Source organism: Perca flavescens, chromosome 7 (assembly GCF_004354835.1).
Source record: "Perca flavescens isolate YP-PL-M2 chromosome 7, PFLA_1.0, whole genome shotgun sequence".
NCBI lineage: Eukaryota > Metazoa > Chordata > Actinopteri > Perciformes > Percidae > Perca > Perca flavescens.
The window spans coordinates 15,661,356-15,678,765 of record NC_041337.1 but is presented as its reverse complement, the minus strand read 5'-3'; the positions used below and the strand labels follow the sequence as shown (position 1 = coordinate 15,678,765).

The 17,410-nt window shown below is 41.5% G+C and overlaps 2 protein-coding genes across 10 annotated transcripts; one reads left to right on the top strand and one right to left on the bottom strand.

The window, feature by feature from the left end:
* Positions 1 to 62: 62 nt before the first annotated feature.
* Positions 63 to 7,135, bottom strand: birc7 (baculoviral IAP repeat containing 7). 7 transcript variants are annotated; one of them, XM_028582774.1, is made up of 9 exons: positions 6,971 to 7,135; positions 5,979 to 6,117; positions 3,038 to 3,631; positions 2,439 to 2,538; positions 2,191 to 2,272; positions 1,993 to 2,038; positions 1,584 to 1,793; positions 533 to 598; positions 63 to 363 (listed from the first exon to the last, which is right to left on the bottom strand). In XM_028582774.1, exons 1-9 carry the CDS (start codon positions 6,992 to 6,994, stop codon positions 164 to 166), a joined length of 1,461 nt encoding a protein of 486 aa, XP_028438575.1. In that variant the 5' UTR covers positions 6,995 to 7,135; the 3' UTR covers positions 63 to 163. The 7 variants fall into 7 exon arrangements, with proteins under 7 accessions (XP_028438575.1, XP_028438579.1, XP_028438577.1 ...); XM_028582778.1 differs by having other exon boundaries at positions 3,038 to 3,681; positions 6,899 to 6,980; XM_028582776.1 differs by having other exon boundaries at positions 3,038 to 3,607; positions 6,899 to 6,980.
* LOC114558660 (YTH domain-containing family protein 1) lies at positions 6,002 to 16,739 on the top strand. 3 transcript variants are annotated; one of them, XM_028582769.1, is made up of 7 exons: positions 6,002 to 6,496; positions 7,289 to 7,313; positions 7,861 to 7,944; positions 9,130 to 9,209; positions 10,878 to 12,512; positions 12,707 to 12,751; positions 14,146 to 16,739. In XM_028582769.1, exons 1-7 carry the CDS (start codon positions 6,470 to 6,472, stop codon positions 14,170 to 14,172), a joined length of 1,923 nt encoding a protein of 640 aa, XP_028438570.1. In that variant the 5' UTR covers positions 6,002 to 6,469; the 3' UTR covers positions 14,173 to 16,739. The 3 variants fall into 3 exon arrangements, with proteins under 3 accessions (XP_028438570.1, XP_028438569.1, XP_028438571.1); XM_028582768.1 differs by having other exon boundaries at positions 10,878 to 12,521; XM_028582770.1 differs by lacking the exon at positions 7,861 to 7,944 and having other exon boundaries at positions 10,878 to 12,521.
* The last annotated feature ends 671 nt before the right edge of the window (positions 16,740 to 17,410 follow it).

Below are 17,410 nucleotides of genomic sequence, written 5' to 3'. Positions count from 1 at the left end.
GAGCATACACATATTTTGAACAGCTTAAAATGTTTATTATAGAAAAATGATCTCAAGCAACCAGCAATCCTCTTTATTTAGTATCAGTACAAGGTAAAATGAGTACAGGGGAAAACTCAAGGCCACTCATGCAACACCTGTATAACAGATTCTCACTACAGATTTAGGACATGAATGCACGAACACTGCCCCTAATAACAGCTCTGCAGATGGGGCAGTGACGCAGGCTGGCAGCACAATCGCCACACACCACCAAATGGCCACAGGGGATGAAGACGATGGACACCAGTTTGTCCATGCACACCTTACAGGTCCTTTCCTCCTGCAGTTGCCTCAGCAGCTCCTCTGGGCTGGGGTCCTTCACTGTTGGAGAAACCACAAACAGAAAATTTAGATGAGGAAACTCGCACTATGTACGAGCAAAGTGTTGTGTCTATTGGATAGAGCAATCGTATGTCGGCAACTGTTGATTATGAAAAGTGTTAGAAGCACAAATGTTTTCCTACAAATCATATAGGTGTTGCCCTCTGACCTTTCTCTCTGATGGGTGATTGTGTCCTCACATTTCCAGCACTGGAGCCATGCCTCGACTCTGGCTCTGAAGGACACAAACGTGAATAGAGACAGAATGAGAAGGAGTCAAACATATTACAAACTTATGACATCCATTGTAACATTAAAATGTGGGTTATTGCTAATTTTGCTCACATTATTGCTCATATTAAATAGTCAACTAAATTAATTGGCAAATTGTATTTGAATAGATTACTGTGGAAAATGACAGTGGTTCAGCATGCTAATCACTGATACCTCTAGTTGACTGTTACCAGTGGTGGAAAAAGTATTCAGATCCTTTACTTGAGTAAAAGTACCAATACATCAATGTAAAAAAAAAAAAACCTCTATTACAAGCTATAGTGCGCAGTTTCTGTCACCCCATGAGGAATTCTAAGTAATGACAACACTGTCGATGCGTCCACATGATACAAGCCTTCTGTGATCGCGCGTGCCCCCACCCCTCCTCCATGCAGTTGCAAAACATGATGGACTCTTCAGAAAAGGTTATTATCTTCACTCGAGCTTCTGCGCTGGAAACTCACCAGACAACATAATCTTCTGAACATAGCCATGCTGAGAAATACAGAGAGAGTTGTGTGGAGCGGATAGTCTTAATTAGCTTTGTAGCAACTCATTTGGCAATGGCTTGAATGTAATGGACGTTCATTAATACCAAAAAGTTACGCACTAAAGCTTTAAGTAAAAGTACAAAAGCATCATTAGCAAAATGCACTTAAATTATCAAAAGTAAAAGTAATGTGAACTGCTCACAACTCAAAAGGTTTGAAACCAGTGGCTTAATGTTTAACAATGTATTGTATTTTAGAAGCGTATATGTGTTTTATGTAAAAAAAAAAATAATAATCTGAAACGTAACTATAACTGATCAATGTAGTTGAGTAAAAAAAAGTACAATATTTTCCATTGAATTGAAGTGGAGTAGAAGTATAAAGTAGCATAAAATGGAAATACTCAAGTATGGTACTTAGTAAATGTACTTGTTGCTTTCCACCACTGGCTGTTACCTCTGCTCTGTGGCCCCCTCTGTCTTTCCTCCTGCTCCGCCTGCAGTACGTCAGTGACCAGGTCAGACACAGAAGTGTAGTGCTGACCTGTCAAAAGGTACTTGGTCTGAACCAGACTCTCCACCAGGCTGGCTTCAAATCCCATCTGCAGCACAGTCTGCACGACCGGAGAAAGCATGGCCGAGGAAGCTCCCAGACCTCCGACCATATCTAGGAGATGAGAGGGGGGAAGAGGTGAGGAAGACAAGACCAGTGACCATATGGTCACAAAGATACAAAATGATAATTATTGGCATTAAAGCAGGCGACTATCTTGTTATTCAGGTCTACATGGTGGGAGTAAAGAGTCTTTCTTGGTACCTGTACATACCCATCATTCCCTGCCTTGTTTCAGTTTTGTATGACTTACCATTTCTGGATCCGATATCTCTGCCTGTGAGGGTCTGTGATCCACCCTAGAAAAAGTAATCACGTTTTGAATTTACAATGACATGACTGATTTAAATGCAGCAATGACAAACTGTTATTTATCAGTGTGTGATTATAATGTCTGCTGTATACCAAACAGACTTTATTCTGAGCAGATAAGAGGGATAAAGGCTCTCACCACAGTATCACCCAGATGGAAATGAGCATCTTGTATGTTGCTGATGTACTCCTGCCCTCTCGCCTGGATTAAAAACTCACATCTGACAAATACAAAGATGCTGTTTTATAACCTGCTAAAGCATAAATGCAGCACACAGAACAACAACACAATATATATTTAGAAAACCATTTTCATTTGCCAGTGCATAGGCAAATTATGTATTCAACTGATGTCTATATCTGTCTTGTTACAAGTCCGGCTGTTACCGTGGAAACCACTTGGCATGTTCCTGCCAAGGGTCGTCTCCTGGCTCCCAGTTCCTCAGCCCTCCATCACAGTGGAAGCATTTGACATTGTCACCATGACCTGTCAGGATGAACAGGACTACTGTGAGAAGAGTCTAATGACTCTACAGCTTGACAACTGAACACAGACCATGTCTTTATGGATCAGTCCGATGCACAAACTAAAACCTGTACAAATTAATAAAGGTGAATCAGCCCTTCTCTGACACAGTCTCAACAAAATGAACACTAGTAGCTTCACAAAAGCGCGACCCATTGTAGGGTCACTTTATTTGATTGCATTATTTTGTGTTGGTTTTCACTCTGTGTATTGCCTGAAGCTGTGGAAGCCCTACTTCTTTAGCAGCCCCAGCTTTGTCCAGGTTGTTCTTTCCACAACATCATGACTCAGCAGGACAATTGTACCATGAACTCTCTCACAAAGAGAGGTCGCTCTAGCAGGGACTGGGTCAGTGCTGAATATTTTTACTGAAATCTACTCACAGACACTCACTAAATATTAAGACATTAAAGAAGGAGCATATAAATGTGTTTAGGCTTTATAGTAAGACAATTAGTACCTGTGTAGAAAAATCCTGCTCTGACAAGAACATCTGGCTGGACTGAGGCCTCGGTGGGCCAGTTGTGGAAAGTGGTGAGCCGGGAATCTTCAGCCTCCATCTCTGGGTAGACCGCTTGTCCAGCTGTCCCCTGCTCATCCATAGTCATCCTCTGGAGTTGACTCAACAGCTGGCCGTCCACAGAGTCGGAGGATCCAACTTGGAGTGGAATATTTCCCACAGCTCGACCAAGTATGAAACTGCAAGTGGGGAAATGCCTCTTGTGCTCGGTGGCCGGGCTGTCCCCGTGTACCCAACATCTTAAAATCCCTCCACAGCAGAAACATTGGACTTTATCCCCGGGGCCTAGAAAAAAGAAACCTGCCTTGGCCAGGTCTCCAGATGTGACAGGTGCATCTGCTGGCCAGTTCTGAAAAGTTCGAAGTCTCTCCACTTCTCTTCGCATCTCAGGCTGCTCAAGGATGCGCAGCATAGTACTCCTGTCATCCGTCATTCTGTGGCATGTAGGTTTTCCTTTCTCTTCTTGTCCTGTGCCAGTCATCCCTTTTACGGTCCATAGTGGAGCGCGCACTGAAGGTGAGTGCAGCACACCAGCTGAAATAATATGATCAGCTGTGGGGGCCTGCACAGCGGCCTACAGGAGACTGCTTTCCAGAAAAGCCACCAAATGCCAGAATGTATGCTCATTGATCCTTGAATGAATGAAAGCCTGAACATGCCATGTTGCTCCGCCTCTTAGGGGGAAACATGTAAAGCATTTCAGAGAATACTATAGCCTAACAACTAATATGAGTAGAAAGGGATATTACAACGTTATTAAAAAATACCATTAAGCATAATGAGGGCACTTTAAAGCTTACAACTGAATAACATATAACATATAACTAATATAAACATATAACTTTAACCTATAAGTCTACATGAATAAAGGGATTTCAACAAAAGCCCAAAGACTTCATCTCATATTGGAAAGAAAACTTGACATTTCAAAGTATTACAAGCACAAAAGTGGACCTTTATCCTGTTTATCCTATTTGATCTTTCTCTCTATTGGGTGTTTGTTTCCCCAAGGGCCTACTTAATGTATCCTCCCTTTGCTCTTGAGTTTGAAGATTAATAGTGAGGATGAAGGAGTTAAATAGTTCAACACAAACTAATAAGCTGTGTAGTCATACTTGTTCCTTGGGGCAATAGGCTACAATACTCAAAGTTCAGGGTGCACTGTTTTATTCTTGTTTGTGGGATTTGTTGTTGTGGCCATAGCTTTTTGACGACTTAAATCATAACATGTATATCCATATTGTTTTGAATACTTTGTTGGCCACATATTTTAGGATGTTACATTTGAAATAGCCAGCCATGAGTTAAAACATAAGCTACACATGACAGGAAATGAACTGCTTTGTATACCGTCAGTAAAATGAATAGCTACTGTATAAACAGTAGGGTATAGGTTTGACTTTTGACAGAATTTAGGGGGCTATTGGTGCATCATTGCTGCCTCCTGGTGGTGAAGGGAGTATTGACTACTGTAATATATTGCTGAAATATATTGCAGACCAGAACTAACCAGGTCATAACTTTGTAGTCATGCTGAAATTGCCATGACATCAGAGTTATTCTGCTATTATAAGTTTCAACCTGCTATGTAGCCTACTATGTGCATGGTACTGAGAAACTCCCATCCTCGCCCCACACAGACACATTTCCAATACAAATCCTATAAAAAGTAGCCTACGTTTCTATTCCAAAATGCCATAATGCCACTGCCTATTAGCCTGGTTGACAACAGACCCTTCTCAGTTGTAACTGAGAGTGGGTCTGGGGAAGGTTCATTCACAGCCCATTTCCAAAGGGGCGTCACCAACGGACGCCGCTCAAATGCCTCTGGGCATAATTAGATAGACCTAAAACCAATCAGAGTGATGAAGCAGATGACGCTTCAACGTCGCTGCGCTATCGTCATCGTGTTAATCTCAAATTTGCAGGAAGTTCGTCAGGGTTTTCCCAGGCTAACTGCCTATGGGGTCACCTGCCAAAAAGAGCTGAATGCTGGAATGTGACCACAAGGGATTTGACTGATGTAGACTTTAGACTAGAGCAATGATCAAGGTAACTGTGGCCCTTTTCTACCTTGTGTCATTTTTACATTCCAGTACCTCACATGCACACTGCACTGTGCTAAACTGTATCAGATCTTCAGGCCCAGCAGAAAAACCGCACACTTTCTGCTGATAGCCTCCCTGGTTGTTTCCCTTGAGAGAGTTCCAGGGGGGTCCCCAGCAAACAGGGGAATAATTATTTTCACTATAATTCCTGTAAGAGCCATGTTGTATTATTTACAGTTTTGCATTTTAATCCCATTGCAAAAGTAAATTGTTTTATGACATTTAAAATATGTAATGTATTAGAATTCAGGTAATTGTTGTACAATGTGTGTTTTGACTCTTTTTTTTTTTTTTTATCATATCTGTGGAATAAACAGTTTTTCACTCTCTAAGAGCCTCGTCATCACTGGATAGCCGTACATGTTAAAGTTGGACATGGTGGTCTACAGAACTACTCTGAAAGAAGTGGCGAGGAATGTTTTTAACAAGCTGCCACTACCATTCCAACCATAAGTAACATGACAGAATGTTGGTCATGGGTGTCATATAGCCTACTTTCTGTTATAAACATCTTAAAAGCTAAATTCTTATCAGATGGGGACCCTTGGGACGAAATCTTATGAATTGGGTCCGTGGTCTGATTTGTCAGTTTAGGGGACCTTAACATGAAGTTTGCAATGGGAACCACTGGTTTATACACATGGATTGCAGAAAATAGCAATGTCAGTAAAAGTAAAGAGTACACTTTTTAACTTGAGTATCCATGTTTATGAGTTGGGTTCATTCGTTTTTCGCTATCTTTGTATTATCTAAATCGCAGAAATTATACTCACTTTGTTCAACAGAAGATGCTTCAAACTTTTGCCACCCCACGGTGAATGACGTGAACTGCAGCGGCCGCTCAAAGCCCGGATGGAGCAGCCATTGGGGAAGTGTAGTACAGGGCTTTAACGTAACTGAGGAGGGCTCTCTCTGGAATAATAAAGACAAAGTAAAAGGCGACCGAGGGCAGAAATATTCAAGCACCGAAAGGTCCATTCGGCGACACATAGCTAACGTTTACTTGAAAACCTGTGCCAGGACTTGACTGCTTTCGGACACAGTATCCGAGGCGACAGACTTGAGCTGTGGAAGTTGGGATACGTGCTCACAGCGGAAAACATACAGCTGAGGCTGCGCTGCAACTACTAGCCACACGCTAAGCGGCATAACTAGCCACATAGCTAACTGTAACTGAGCTGTGAACTTGCTTTCAAATCACGGGGCTTGAAATCCAGTCACAAGCTCAGGCTCTGTGAGAATCCAGGGACTTGCTTAATGAATTATGTCTGCCACAAGCATTGACCCTCAGGTAGGAAGAACAATGTAACGTTACCTCGCCTGTAGAGAGCTTGCAAGCTAGCTACCTGCTAACGATTTACTGGGCTATGGCTATTGCTCGGAAGTGCTGGCTAGCCACTAACGTTGGCCGGTGCATGCATGTAGCTAGCAAGTTAGCTACGTTCCGTTAAACAGTTGAATGTTGAATGTTTGTTTTTACTGGACATTCAAGAAAGATGAGACTAAGTTATACGTTACCATGTAAACCGTTGTCAAACGCATTATTAACTGAGGCCATGTGTTTGTACAACCAAGGTAGCAGAAAAACTCACCACATTTGGCAGAATAGCGTTACGTGATACCTAAGGCTAACGTTGAAATAATTAAACCGTGTTCCAAGCTAACGTAACTTTGTATGGAAGGTGATACAAACCCCTGCACTGTTCCTAGAGGGACCCACATGTATTCAGACTATTATGACAAACTAAGTTACAACCTGCATTACCGTTATTGGCGTGTATAAAGCCATTTAAAGAAGGCTAACGTTAGTTACGTTAGCTAGCGAAGTTGTGTGATTTAACGCCAAAAGTTACACACCAAATAAATGACTTTTAACTATCGTAGGCAACTGTAAGTATACAGCGTTCACTGCAGCGTAACATTACATGTTTTGCATTGCGTCTTTTAAGGAAGTAGTCTTTAATGTTCAACTTCTGAGCAAATACATTGCTAATATATGAGGCTGCACTCCGTCTAAATCTCAGTTCAGCAAAGATAACCATGTCTCTTTTTCTTTTCTTTTCATGATCCAACATGGATACAGAGATCAAAGGGACAAGCATCTAAAGGTGAGTTGCGGCATCACAGAGGACTGAATGTGTTTAGATATCTGTTTAGTCTGGGCATATCTTCTTTGACTAAATCAGCATTACATACACCAGCCTTTAATTCTCTGATATACACTACTGTCAGGCTACACATTATTTTGGGAACATAAGTTGAGTCAACTCCATAAGTTAAAAACTTTTGGGATAAGTTAATTTGCTATTATCTGTAACCATCGTACCATAATTTGAGGGAAATATGTTTTCCTGAAATAATTTGCCTCGCTGTATTGTGAATATGTTCTGCAGAAGTTAGTATGACAAACAATATCCCGGTCAGGGTTTTAATAATTGAGTGGGGGCATACTGGGAAAGCCATACACATGTGAGACACATTGGAGTACAACATCCACCATGTCATTAAAAGTGCAGGTGGCTTGTGGGGGAAAATATTTTATTTCTTTGTTTGCTGATAGTATCCATGATGAGAAAATGTCCATGATGCTTATGCTCAGTTTTCCCTGCACAATTCTAATGCCGTCTATTGATGCAATCTCTAATGTTTTGGCAGTTACATATTTGGTTCCTGAGGTTATGGCACACCCAAATCTGTCTTTTGAGTATGACAGGCTCAACCCCCGTAGCCTTGAAAGTTGTGAGTAAAAGTTTGTAATTTGCTATTTCACAAAAAATGGAGATTGTAGTCAGCTTGGAATCTAGTATAAATTTCACTTGCAGCATAATCTACCTTGCTACTGTTCATCCTTATTCTGAAGATATTCCAATCATATTCCAAAAATACACTTGTTCTGTTTCAACCCTAACCCTGTAAATGTGTGTACATTGGTTTGTGTAGCTAGTACATTTCCTGCACCTACACACGTCAAAGTGGTCAGAAACTAGGAAAGAAGAATTCTCCTGACCATGGGAGAGTGGCAGGCAGGCTCTCTATATGCGCAAACCATTTGAAACAAAGGCAGAGTCCTTTAGCCATATATTGCCAAAACAAATATGACCATTTTTAAATATACACAGCAGATGGTTTTGAGTGGTTTTAGAAGCTTCCATGGACTTTTTTTTTTTAATTCTTTGGTCCCTTCAAGCTGACCACAGAATCCTTTGTGAGGGGGCAAACTGCAAAGTTTTATAGCCACCTTTTATCCCTACAGTGTGCAAAAAAATGTAAACATAAATCAGCAATCAAGAATATTTTTTGGGGTGGGGGGTATTTCCAGTCTCACTCTTCCCTCAATGCCACCACTAACCCCAGCTATATATAATGATTTACTGGTAATGCATGTTGTCAGTTCCTCACTAACGTAAGCGTTGGCGACGGTGTTGTTATGGCCTTGTAATTGTATTTTTTATGATGTTCAAGTCATCTTTGATTTACTGCAGTTTTTAGTTGGTTGAGTGACAGGCAGGTCTTGACTCAACGCTTCACCTGCAGGCCTCCTTGGCAGCCGGCCACAGGCTGATTCACCTCCAGTCTAGGCTTGGCTTGACAAGGCTTAGTGATTACAATTTTTTGGGAAGAACACATGCACATACAAGAGGAACGGACAGAATTGAATACTACATTTCGTGTTGATCATATGAAATGATGAGTAGCAGTAAATCTTTATATAGGTTTATTCTTAAATTTATTTTTGTGCAGTGTTGGAGCTGACCAAATAAAATAGGATTTTTTTATTTTTTTTTTTACAACATTACAATTTAAGCCTAGGTTACATTCCAAACTCAAAACAACTTGATAGCTAAAACAACTATTGCTATCTGTCTTCAATAAACTGAACATGTATATTTAAATGTATATTAATGTAATTATGTTTTGTTGCAGTGCAAAATGGTTCACTGCATCAGAAGGAGACTGTCCATGACAATGACTTTGAGCCATACCTCACTGGTCAATCAACACAGGTAAAGCTCAGTATCTCTATCTTAAGACAGTTGTTAGGAAAATTGTGATGTTGATTTCTTAAATATTTCTTTTATCGGTGTGCCACAATTTGGCAAATGTGTGCTCAATCACTTATAAAATAATCAAACTGATGATCTAAACACTGAGCTGTATGCCACAGTTAAAGGTGCAATATGTAATACTGACAGCTAGTGTTTAAAATAGTTCAAAATTAAAAATATTGGAGAGAGTCGTCTCCCCGCCCCCTCCTCCCCAGATTCGAAGTTCCCGGAGGTTGCCAGGCTGAGACCGCAGCATCCACAACAATGTTGACGCTTGTCTCACATAGCCAGACATACTTCACAGCACAGCGGAGTAGCTAACGTTAGATGCTGGCTATATTGACAGTTATAAAAGCCCGTGCTCACACGGAGCTTTGTACGCAACTGACGGACACACTTTTTCGGCTTAGAATTACGGTAGGAACCGCTAAAACACAACGACCTCACTGTCCTCTCCACCCAATGGACAGACACACTTCCTAGGCTTAGAATTAGCTACAGTAGGAACAGCTAAAAATAACCCTTCCTTGCCGTCCTCTCCACCTGGCTGAACACACTTTATTGGCTGAATTACGGCAACAATCGCTAAACACACTGCAAACTCACGGTCCTCCCGATTTACAGTCCCCCTCTCTTGGCATAAAATAACTCACCGTTGTCGGCTACAGCCGCTGAACAGGCTACATGTTGTAAACAGCCATGGCCTGCTTGCCTGGTCCTCTGCTAACGTTAGCGGTTAGCATGGTGGCGTTAGCCAGGACCAGTCTGGATCACTTAACTGGCTGTGTCTTAATTGATTTTGCGAGTAACCAGCTAGCGAGTACAATAGCTATATAATTCAATGTGAGTACACAAACGGCCCGTCCGTTGTAGCCGTGATAAATTAGCCTGAAGCCAATGCTTACCTATTCAGGAGGAAATTAGCCAACTCTGCATCCTTTTAGGCTCTAAGCTGTCTCCAACTTTCAAATACATCTCCAATATTTACCTGGGATAAGTCAGATCTCTGGTCTTAGGTCGGGTAGAGTCTTTCTCCGTTGATCCTGTTTGTTTGCTGCTTTCATGGCTGTACTAAATTTACAGCTGTAGCGCACTGGGTTTACATTTTTACAGGTAGCCTATATCTGGCAACCTGGCCCAGCTGTCAAACTGGGTAGTTGATAACAACACACAGGCTAAAACACAAACCGATATTCTGTCACGGAACGGAAATTTCAAAAGGAGAAAATACTGGCATTAGCATTGTTGTCAGAAAAGATAGTATTTCAGCTTAGCATATTTACTTAATATCTGAGGACACATTTGGGTAATTTTTTGATTTAGTACAGTAAATATTACATATTGGACCTTTTTAAGTATTACAAAAAACAAACACTTAAAAAAATTTACAACAGAAATTTGTAGTATAACATGCTGTGGTCTTTTCAGCAGAATTGTATTCTTATGGCATTAAGTTTTATGTTAAGTTATTGCCCAACCATAAAATGCATGTATTAAGTTGGTCACTCATGTTAAATGAAGTTAGAAAACCATTTAAAATAGTTTTTATTTAAAATCAGATCTGATTAAAATCAAACTGTAAGTCACTTGCTAATATTGTGGCTCTGCTGACCTTTATTCATCCAGAACAACAGCTACCAGTCTATTACCGACCCCTACCTGTCCAGCTACTATGCCCCCTCCATTGGATTTCCGTATCCCCTCAGTGAGGCTCCCTGGTCCACAGGAGGGGACCCCCCTATTCCATACCTCACCCCCTATGGACCCTTGAGTAATGGAGACCATCACTTTATGCCAGACACGGTGTTTGGCCAGCCGGGGGGTCTGGGAAGCAGCATCTACCCCCACAGGTTTAATTTTTTCCCTGAAAACCCTGCTTTCTCTGCTTGGGGCACAAGTGGCTCCCAGGGCCAGCAGACTCAAAGTTCAGCATACGGTGGCAGCTACAGCTATCCCCCCAGTTCTCTGGGGGGCACCCTGGTTCCTGATGGTCAGACAGGCTTTCACAGTGACACCCTCAACAAGGCCCCTGGTATGAACAGCCTGGAACAGGGTATGGTTGGCTTGAAGATCGGAGGGGATGTCACTGGCCAGGGGTCAGGAGTCAAGGCTGTGGGATCAGTGATTGGTGGACCTGTGGTGGCAGCCACAGGGAACGGAGCCACGCCTATTGGAATGCCACCACCCAAACCCACCTCCTGGGCAGCCATTGCCAGCAAGCCTGCCAAACCGCAGCAGCTGAAAGCTAAGGTGAAGCCAGGGATGCCCAATCCAGGGGGAGCTCTTCCCCCACCACCCATCAAACACAACATGAACATCGGGACCTGGGATAAGGGCCCCGTGACTAAAGTAGCCACAGCTCCACTGCAGCAACAGCAGCCTCTTGGCCTGCCTCATGGCATGCCACCTCTAGCCTCCATGCAGCAGGGACCCATGCAGCCCCCACCTCCCCAGTCTTTGTTGCAGCCCCAGATGCAGCCTATGGCCTTACAGACCCACCATCACCAGCACCATCAGCCACCACCTCAGCCCTACCACAACCACACCCAGCCCCTACAACCCCAGACCCGTTGGGTTGCCCCACGCAACCGTAACCAAGGCTACGGGCAGGGTGGCCCTGGCCATGATGGTTGTGGTGTGATGGGTATGGTTGGTAGTGGGAACAGTGGTCCTCAAACTTCTGCCAGCCAGGGACCTGGCGGAGAGTCCCACCCAGTGCTGGATAAGCTGCGTGCCTCCCATAGCTACAACCCCAAGAACTTTGAATGGAACTTGAAGAATGGACGTGTTTTCATCATTAAGAGCTACTCTGAGGACGATATCCATCGCTCCATCAAGTACTCCATCTGGTGCAGCACGGAGCACGGCAACAAGCGGCTGGACTCAGCCTTCCGGGCCATGAATGCTAAAGGCCCTGTATACCTTCTGTTCAGTGTCAATGGCAGTGGTCATTTCTGTGGTGTGGCAGAGATGCGTTCACCAGTGGACTATGGCACCAGTGCTGGTGTATGGGCACAGGACAAGTGGAAGGGCAAGTTTGACGTGGACTGGTTGTTTGTTAAGGACGTGCCTAATAGCCAGCTGCGCCACATCCGCCTGGAGAACAACGACAACAAGCCAGTGACCAACTCGCGTGACACCCAGGAGGTTCCTCTGGAGAAGGCCAAGCAGGTGCTCAAGATCATCGCCACCTACAAACACACCACCTCCATCTTTGATGACTTCTCCCATTATGAGAAGAGGCAGGAAGAGGAGGAGGAGGTGCGCAAGGTGGGCACAGTAATCTCACTGTGTTGCCTTCAGTATACCAAAAATATTTATTTTGCACAATTGATTAGAATAAAAGTGTATTCTTGCTCTTTTTTTTTTTCTAGATGCTACTTTCTTTTCCCTGTTTATTTGTGTCTGAGAGACTAATTTTTTCTCTCTGTTTCCTCATTTGCTCTTTTTGACAGACTTTTGAACCTTCTCCGATACAGAACCGCTCTCGGTTGGATCAGGTAAAGAACAAATACATTATCTTGTTAGTGTCATTGGCTCCCCCGAGTATTAAGTGCTTTTTTCTAAAAATTCTGACCGATATTAGTAGGGCTGAACGATTAATTGCATTTGCAATAATATCGCGATATGTTAAAACACAATTTTCTAATCGCAAAGGCTGCAATTTGGTCACGTGACTCGTGAGAGCAAATCAGTCTGCACTCCGTAGAGAAAGCATCAACTTAGCATGCTAATGCTACGCCCTACCTTGAGCAGATTTCTGTAGTATTGTGTTGTAGTTTAAAACTTTTACAGCCATTTTACTAAAATGAAGTTTTTCGGGCTCCAGTCCAGACATGCTGTTAATGGATACAGGCACGCAGAACTGAAGGCTCGGTTGGCAACGATTAGCTCTGATTAGCGGTTAGCTCCGTTATAAAGATATGGAGCGGAGGAGACTGCCGCAGAGAGGGCTAACAACCAGACTCAGAGAAATGACGTTCAGGGGAGCTTTCACAGCAGCGTGGCTGCGTTGTTTCAACGGTTTTATTAGTACAGTTAATCCCACGGCAACACCAGCAGCAGCATGCTACTACTGACGTAACGATAGCCTCTCTGAGCAAGTGCAACGTTGACGCTGTCATGCACGCGGCATGCAACTTCATGAGGGGGAGGGAGGGGCAGGAGGCAGCTCCTCTGTGTGCGCTGTAAAAAAAATACACCGTTGTGTATATACTGTATATACTATATTTTTACTTATTTAACTGTCTAGTAAAGTTCAAAGACGGTGTTTTAAAAAGTGCAATCCACATGTTTACATATGTTTACTACAGTAAACAATAATTCAATAATCTAAATACTAAGTGTGGTAAAGCCACATATTTGTTTTTATATTTCTGCAATCTGCACTTTAGTTTGTGTGATTTGTTTCTGACTTTCATATGAATGTTTACACCAGGCTTGGTCAGTGCTCAATATACTACTGTGACTTAAGTAGTTAAATAAAAGATGTCATTCATATAAATTCATACATCACCTAATTACATCATCACATACAGGCCTGGCCTCCAGGAAAGAACAGTTTCTTTAATCTATATAATCTTGTGGTGTTCATACTGTACAATGATTTATTGCTTATCTTTGTTGAATAATACAGAAGACTATTATTCTGTATTAAATTGCAATATTTTTGAAAGAAATTGCAATTAGATTATTTTCAAAAATCATTCAGCCCTAGTTATTAGTGATTGCTCTTGATTGTGTTGTTCACACAGTGAGGATGACATTTTAGATAATTATATAATATTTAAATAGATATATGTAGACGTCATCAAAATGTCCTGCAGTTTACTGTGCTGTTACACAATGTTTGAATGGTAATGCTAATGGTATTTTTTTTTTTTTTTTTTAACAGGAGCGCCAAAACAGGAATAAACAATAGAAGACATTTATCCTTGGCTTGATCAACAGTTACACTAGGACTTTTGATTTAAGAGACAGAAGAATATGAAAATGCAACCAAGTCCTTCATTTTTTTTCTATTTAATCCTGGTGAATCTCTGCCATTGTTGAGACTTGTGCTTTTTGTGCCCCATGTACCACCCACTTCTTGTGCAGGGATAACAAGCTGATTTAATGTATTAGCCACCACCACTTTAGTTCAGTGTTTTTTTTGGTTTTGTTTTTTTTTTATATATTTTTCTTCCTGTTCCATCTCGTACTCTTCTCTCACCAGACTGGTTTTCTCTCTCCTGCCCCCACCACCACCTCTTTCCAATTGAATCAGGGTTTGACTGCACCATGGAGAAAAAAAATCTGCCACTTTATATTTCAGTACAATCAGGAACGGATGTGTCCTGCCCCTATTTGTCCATTGGGGGGCAACATTGCCATGCTTCAGAGGTTTAACTGTGCCAACAGGGTTGGAGGATCCCAAATGCGTTGTCGGACTTGGAGCTGTGCGAAAATAAAACTTAAATGGTTTATCTATTTTTCATTCAGATCGACAAAATCTCTATTTTTTGGCTTACTACTGACAATTTTCATTTCAGAAACCTGTTTTCTGGAGCCTTAATGTTTTTTTCTTTTCTTTTCTAATTATTGATGACTTCTCAAAAGAACTGCTCAAACAGTGACACTGCTGGAGAAATCAGGGATAGTGTGAAGTCACAAGGGACTCAAGGCATTTCTGAGGAGGAATTGCAAAGGCCTCTGGGAAAAGAAATAATGGATGTGTCCTCCACAACCAGAACTCTCACCATTTTAAGTCAAAAATTGTACTATTGACATCCCTTACACCCCTCTGCTTTGCTTTCTTTTTTATGTTTGTCTTGAAGAGGTCTTTTGTATGTTTCATCAGGAGATTCTGCTTGTGAACGTAACCCAGTCTAAGAGAATTGTCGCATCCACCATTTTAAATTGTTTTATAATCAGAAATGTCATTATGTAACCGCTACATTGAATGAATTGTTGCTTTTGCGTTTTTCTTTCCACAAAATGGGGGGGAGGGTTCGCATATTTGTCCATTCACCATCATTCTGTCTTAATCCTCTGTTTTTTGTTTGGTTTTTTCCTCGAATTAGATTTATCATGTTGGTCGTAATGCTAAGCTTTAACGTAGGAGCCTATATATTCATGGAGAAAGCCTAAAAATGTATAACCTAAAATTAATGTAACTGATTTACTATCGAGTAAGAAAAAAAGAAAAAGGAAATGTGGTTTCTGTGTGTTTTTTGGTTGTTGCAAAAAATAGTTTGTTCTAGACTGAAACCATTGATTATGATACAGTAAATTACTTTCAGGTATGTCAATGGAAAAAAGATTGGATATTAAAAAAACAGTCACTAATAGATGCGTGTGCCCATGCATAGCAAGCTGCAATATAGGAAGTCAATGTTAAACTATTCTGTCCTGCAGCTTTTCTGTGAGACTGGTGATGATGTTTGGTCCTTTAAAGGACGGTGTCCCCTCCCTGTTCTCGTTTCAGAGCATTCAAAGCCAGAATGCAGTTTATTTGTTAGTGAGCGTTTGAGATCAGCAGGTTCTCTATCCTCTTGATTACTTTGAAGCTGTCAGTTCAGTATTTTGTGGATTGTGAGGTTACCATGATGCAGAGAAGGAATGCTGCTAATCGACACGGCTGTCTCTTTCATGTTAAGGGATCTTTTCTCATTTTGGCATATTGTGTATTTGTGTAAGAGTTTAAATCTGATGTTGCTTCATGGTAACCTGATCAGACATAGCCAGATTCCAATTCTTAATTTTCTGTTTGGAATATTTGAGCTGAAACGGATATTGACAGTTGTGGCCTGAAGTCATTCACATTAAGTTGTTTGGTCTTTTCAGATTATGTTTAAACGATGCATCTGATCTATTTTGATTCTGTCAAAGCTTAACCCCGTTGTTACTTTGAGATGGCAGAAGTTCTGCACTTTGCTGAGGTAACTCCGAGTGTGAGTATAAACCGTATGCTTCGCAACTGTATTTCCAGATGTGTGAAGCTGCGTTGTATTTTTTTACCTGGCCAGTGTAGAGAACTGACCTCTAACAGGATCCTTTCGTCATCTCCTCCTTTTTACCTGCACAAAACAATAGCTAGGTAGATCCAAGCAATATGGTGAAGGCCCTTCACATGTTTGCCTTCACCGACACCGCTCTCTCCAACCAGCGTACAGAGTCATCGGCCGGTGAGAAGCTATAGGATGCCACCGAAGACCGAGTCACAGCCATCATTGCCTCAGGAAGCAAGAACTGGTTGTGACTGTAGTACAGGGCTTACGTGCACGTTATTGATAACTGTCAGATGTTAGTTTGCAATAGAGGGATGTAAGGTTAGCCATGAAAGTATATGTATCAACACTACAAAAGGATTAATGACATGAAATATTAAATAAACATTGATTATCTTATAGACCACAGTTGTAGTGGGCATAACTTGTTCAAAAGATCTATCTTGGTTTTTCTTTATAGAAGAAATCAAGCCTTAATAAACTGTCCATTCAGAAATGACTTTGTCTTGATCTCATGAATTATCTGTTAGTGAGTAAACAGCCAGTCCTTACACCTAATCCAAAGAGAGGAATCTCTGTAGGGCAGTCCCAGTGCTTAAATGTCACTGAAAGGTTTTTTTTTTTTTTTTTTCTCTCAGTTGGAATCGTTTCTTTCTGTTGTCTTTTTTTTCCCCATCAGGTTACTACAGTTGACTTTATACTGTATCTGTAAATACGTTTATCAAAGCAGACCTCTGTTTCCACAGGCTTTAGTGGTCTACAACAGAGTATGATAAAGCATAGAAATGGGAGTGCTGTTGCTGGGATTAAAGGTTTACGGTATTTAAAATGTAAATAGTTAAATGGCATATCCATCATATATAAGTAAACAGTATTTGACATTTTAGTAGCTTATTTAAAATGTAAAGACCAAGGCTGTAGGTTTAAATCTGTGTACTTATTTGCCAAAAAAAATTTTAAGTCCAGTTTTTTTAGCATGAGGTGCCTTGTACACATTCAGTTATAGGCACTGCTAATGTATAACAGTTTTGGTATTCAGCACAGATTTACAGAATATTTGTTCCACACTTGTCAAAAGATTTTCTTTCTTTGACAGGAGCTCTCCGTGGTCCTGATTTGGAGGAACTGCTGGTGGGATGTGCTAGTCCCATAATAAGGTAAAGAACACAC

Coding starts and splice junctions, on each gene's coding strand:
- birc7 (XM_028582771.1), bottom strand. CDS start 6,195: ATGTGTCGCCGAATGGACCTTTCGGTGCTTGAATATTTCTGCCCTCGG. Junction 599..1,583: donor GAGGGGGCCACAGAGCAGAG/GTAACAGCCAGT, acceptor TGTGTCCTTCAG/AGCCAGAGTCGAGGCATGGC. Junction 364..532: donor ATCACCCATCAGAGAGAAAG/GTCAGAGGGCAA, acceptor TTTCTCCAACAG/TGAAGGACCCCAGCCCAGAG.
- LOC114558660 (XM_028582768.1), top strand. CDS start 6,470: ATGTCTGCCACAAGCATTGACCCTCAG. Junction 7,314..7,860: donor AAAGGGACAAGCATCTAAAG/GTGAGTTGCGGC, acceptor ATGTTTTGGCAG/TTACATATTTGGTTCCTGAG. Junction 12,522..12,706: donor AGGAGGAGGAGGTGCGCAAG/GTGGGCACAGTA, acceptor TCTTTTTGACAG/ACTTTTGAACCTTCTCCGAT.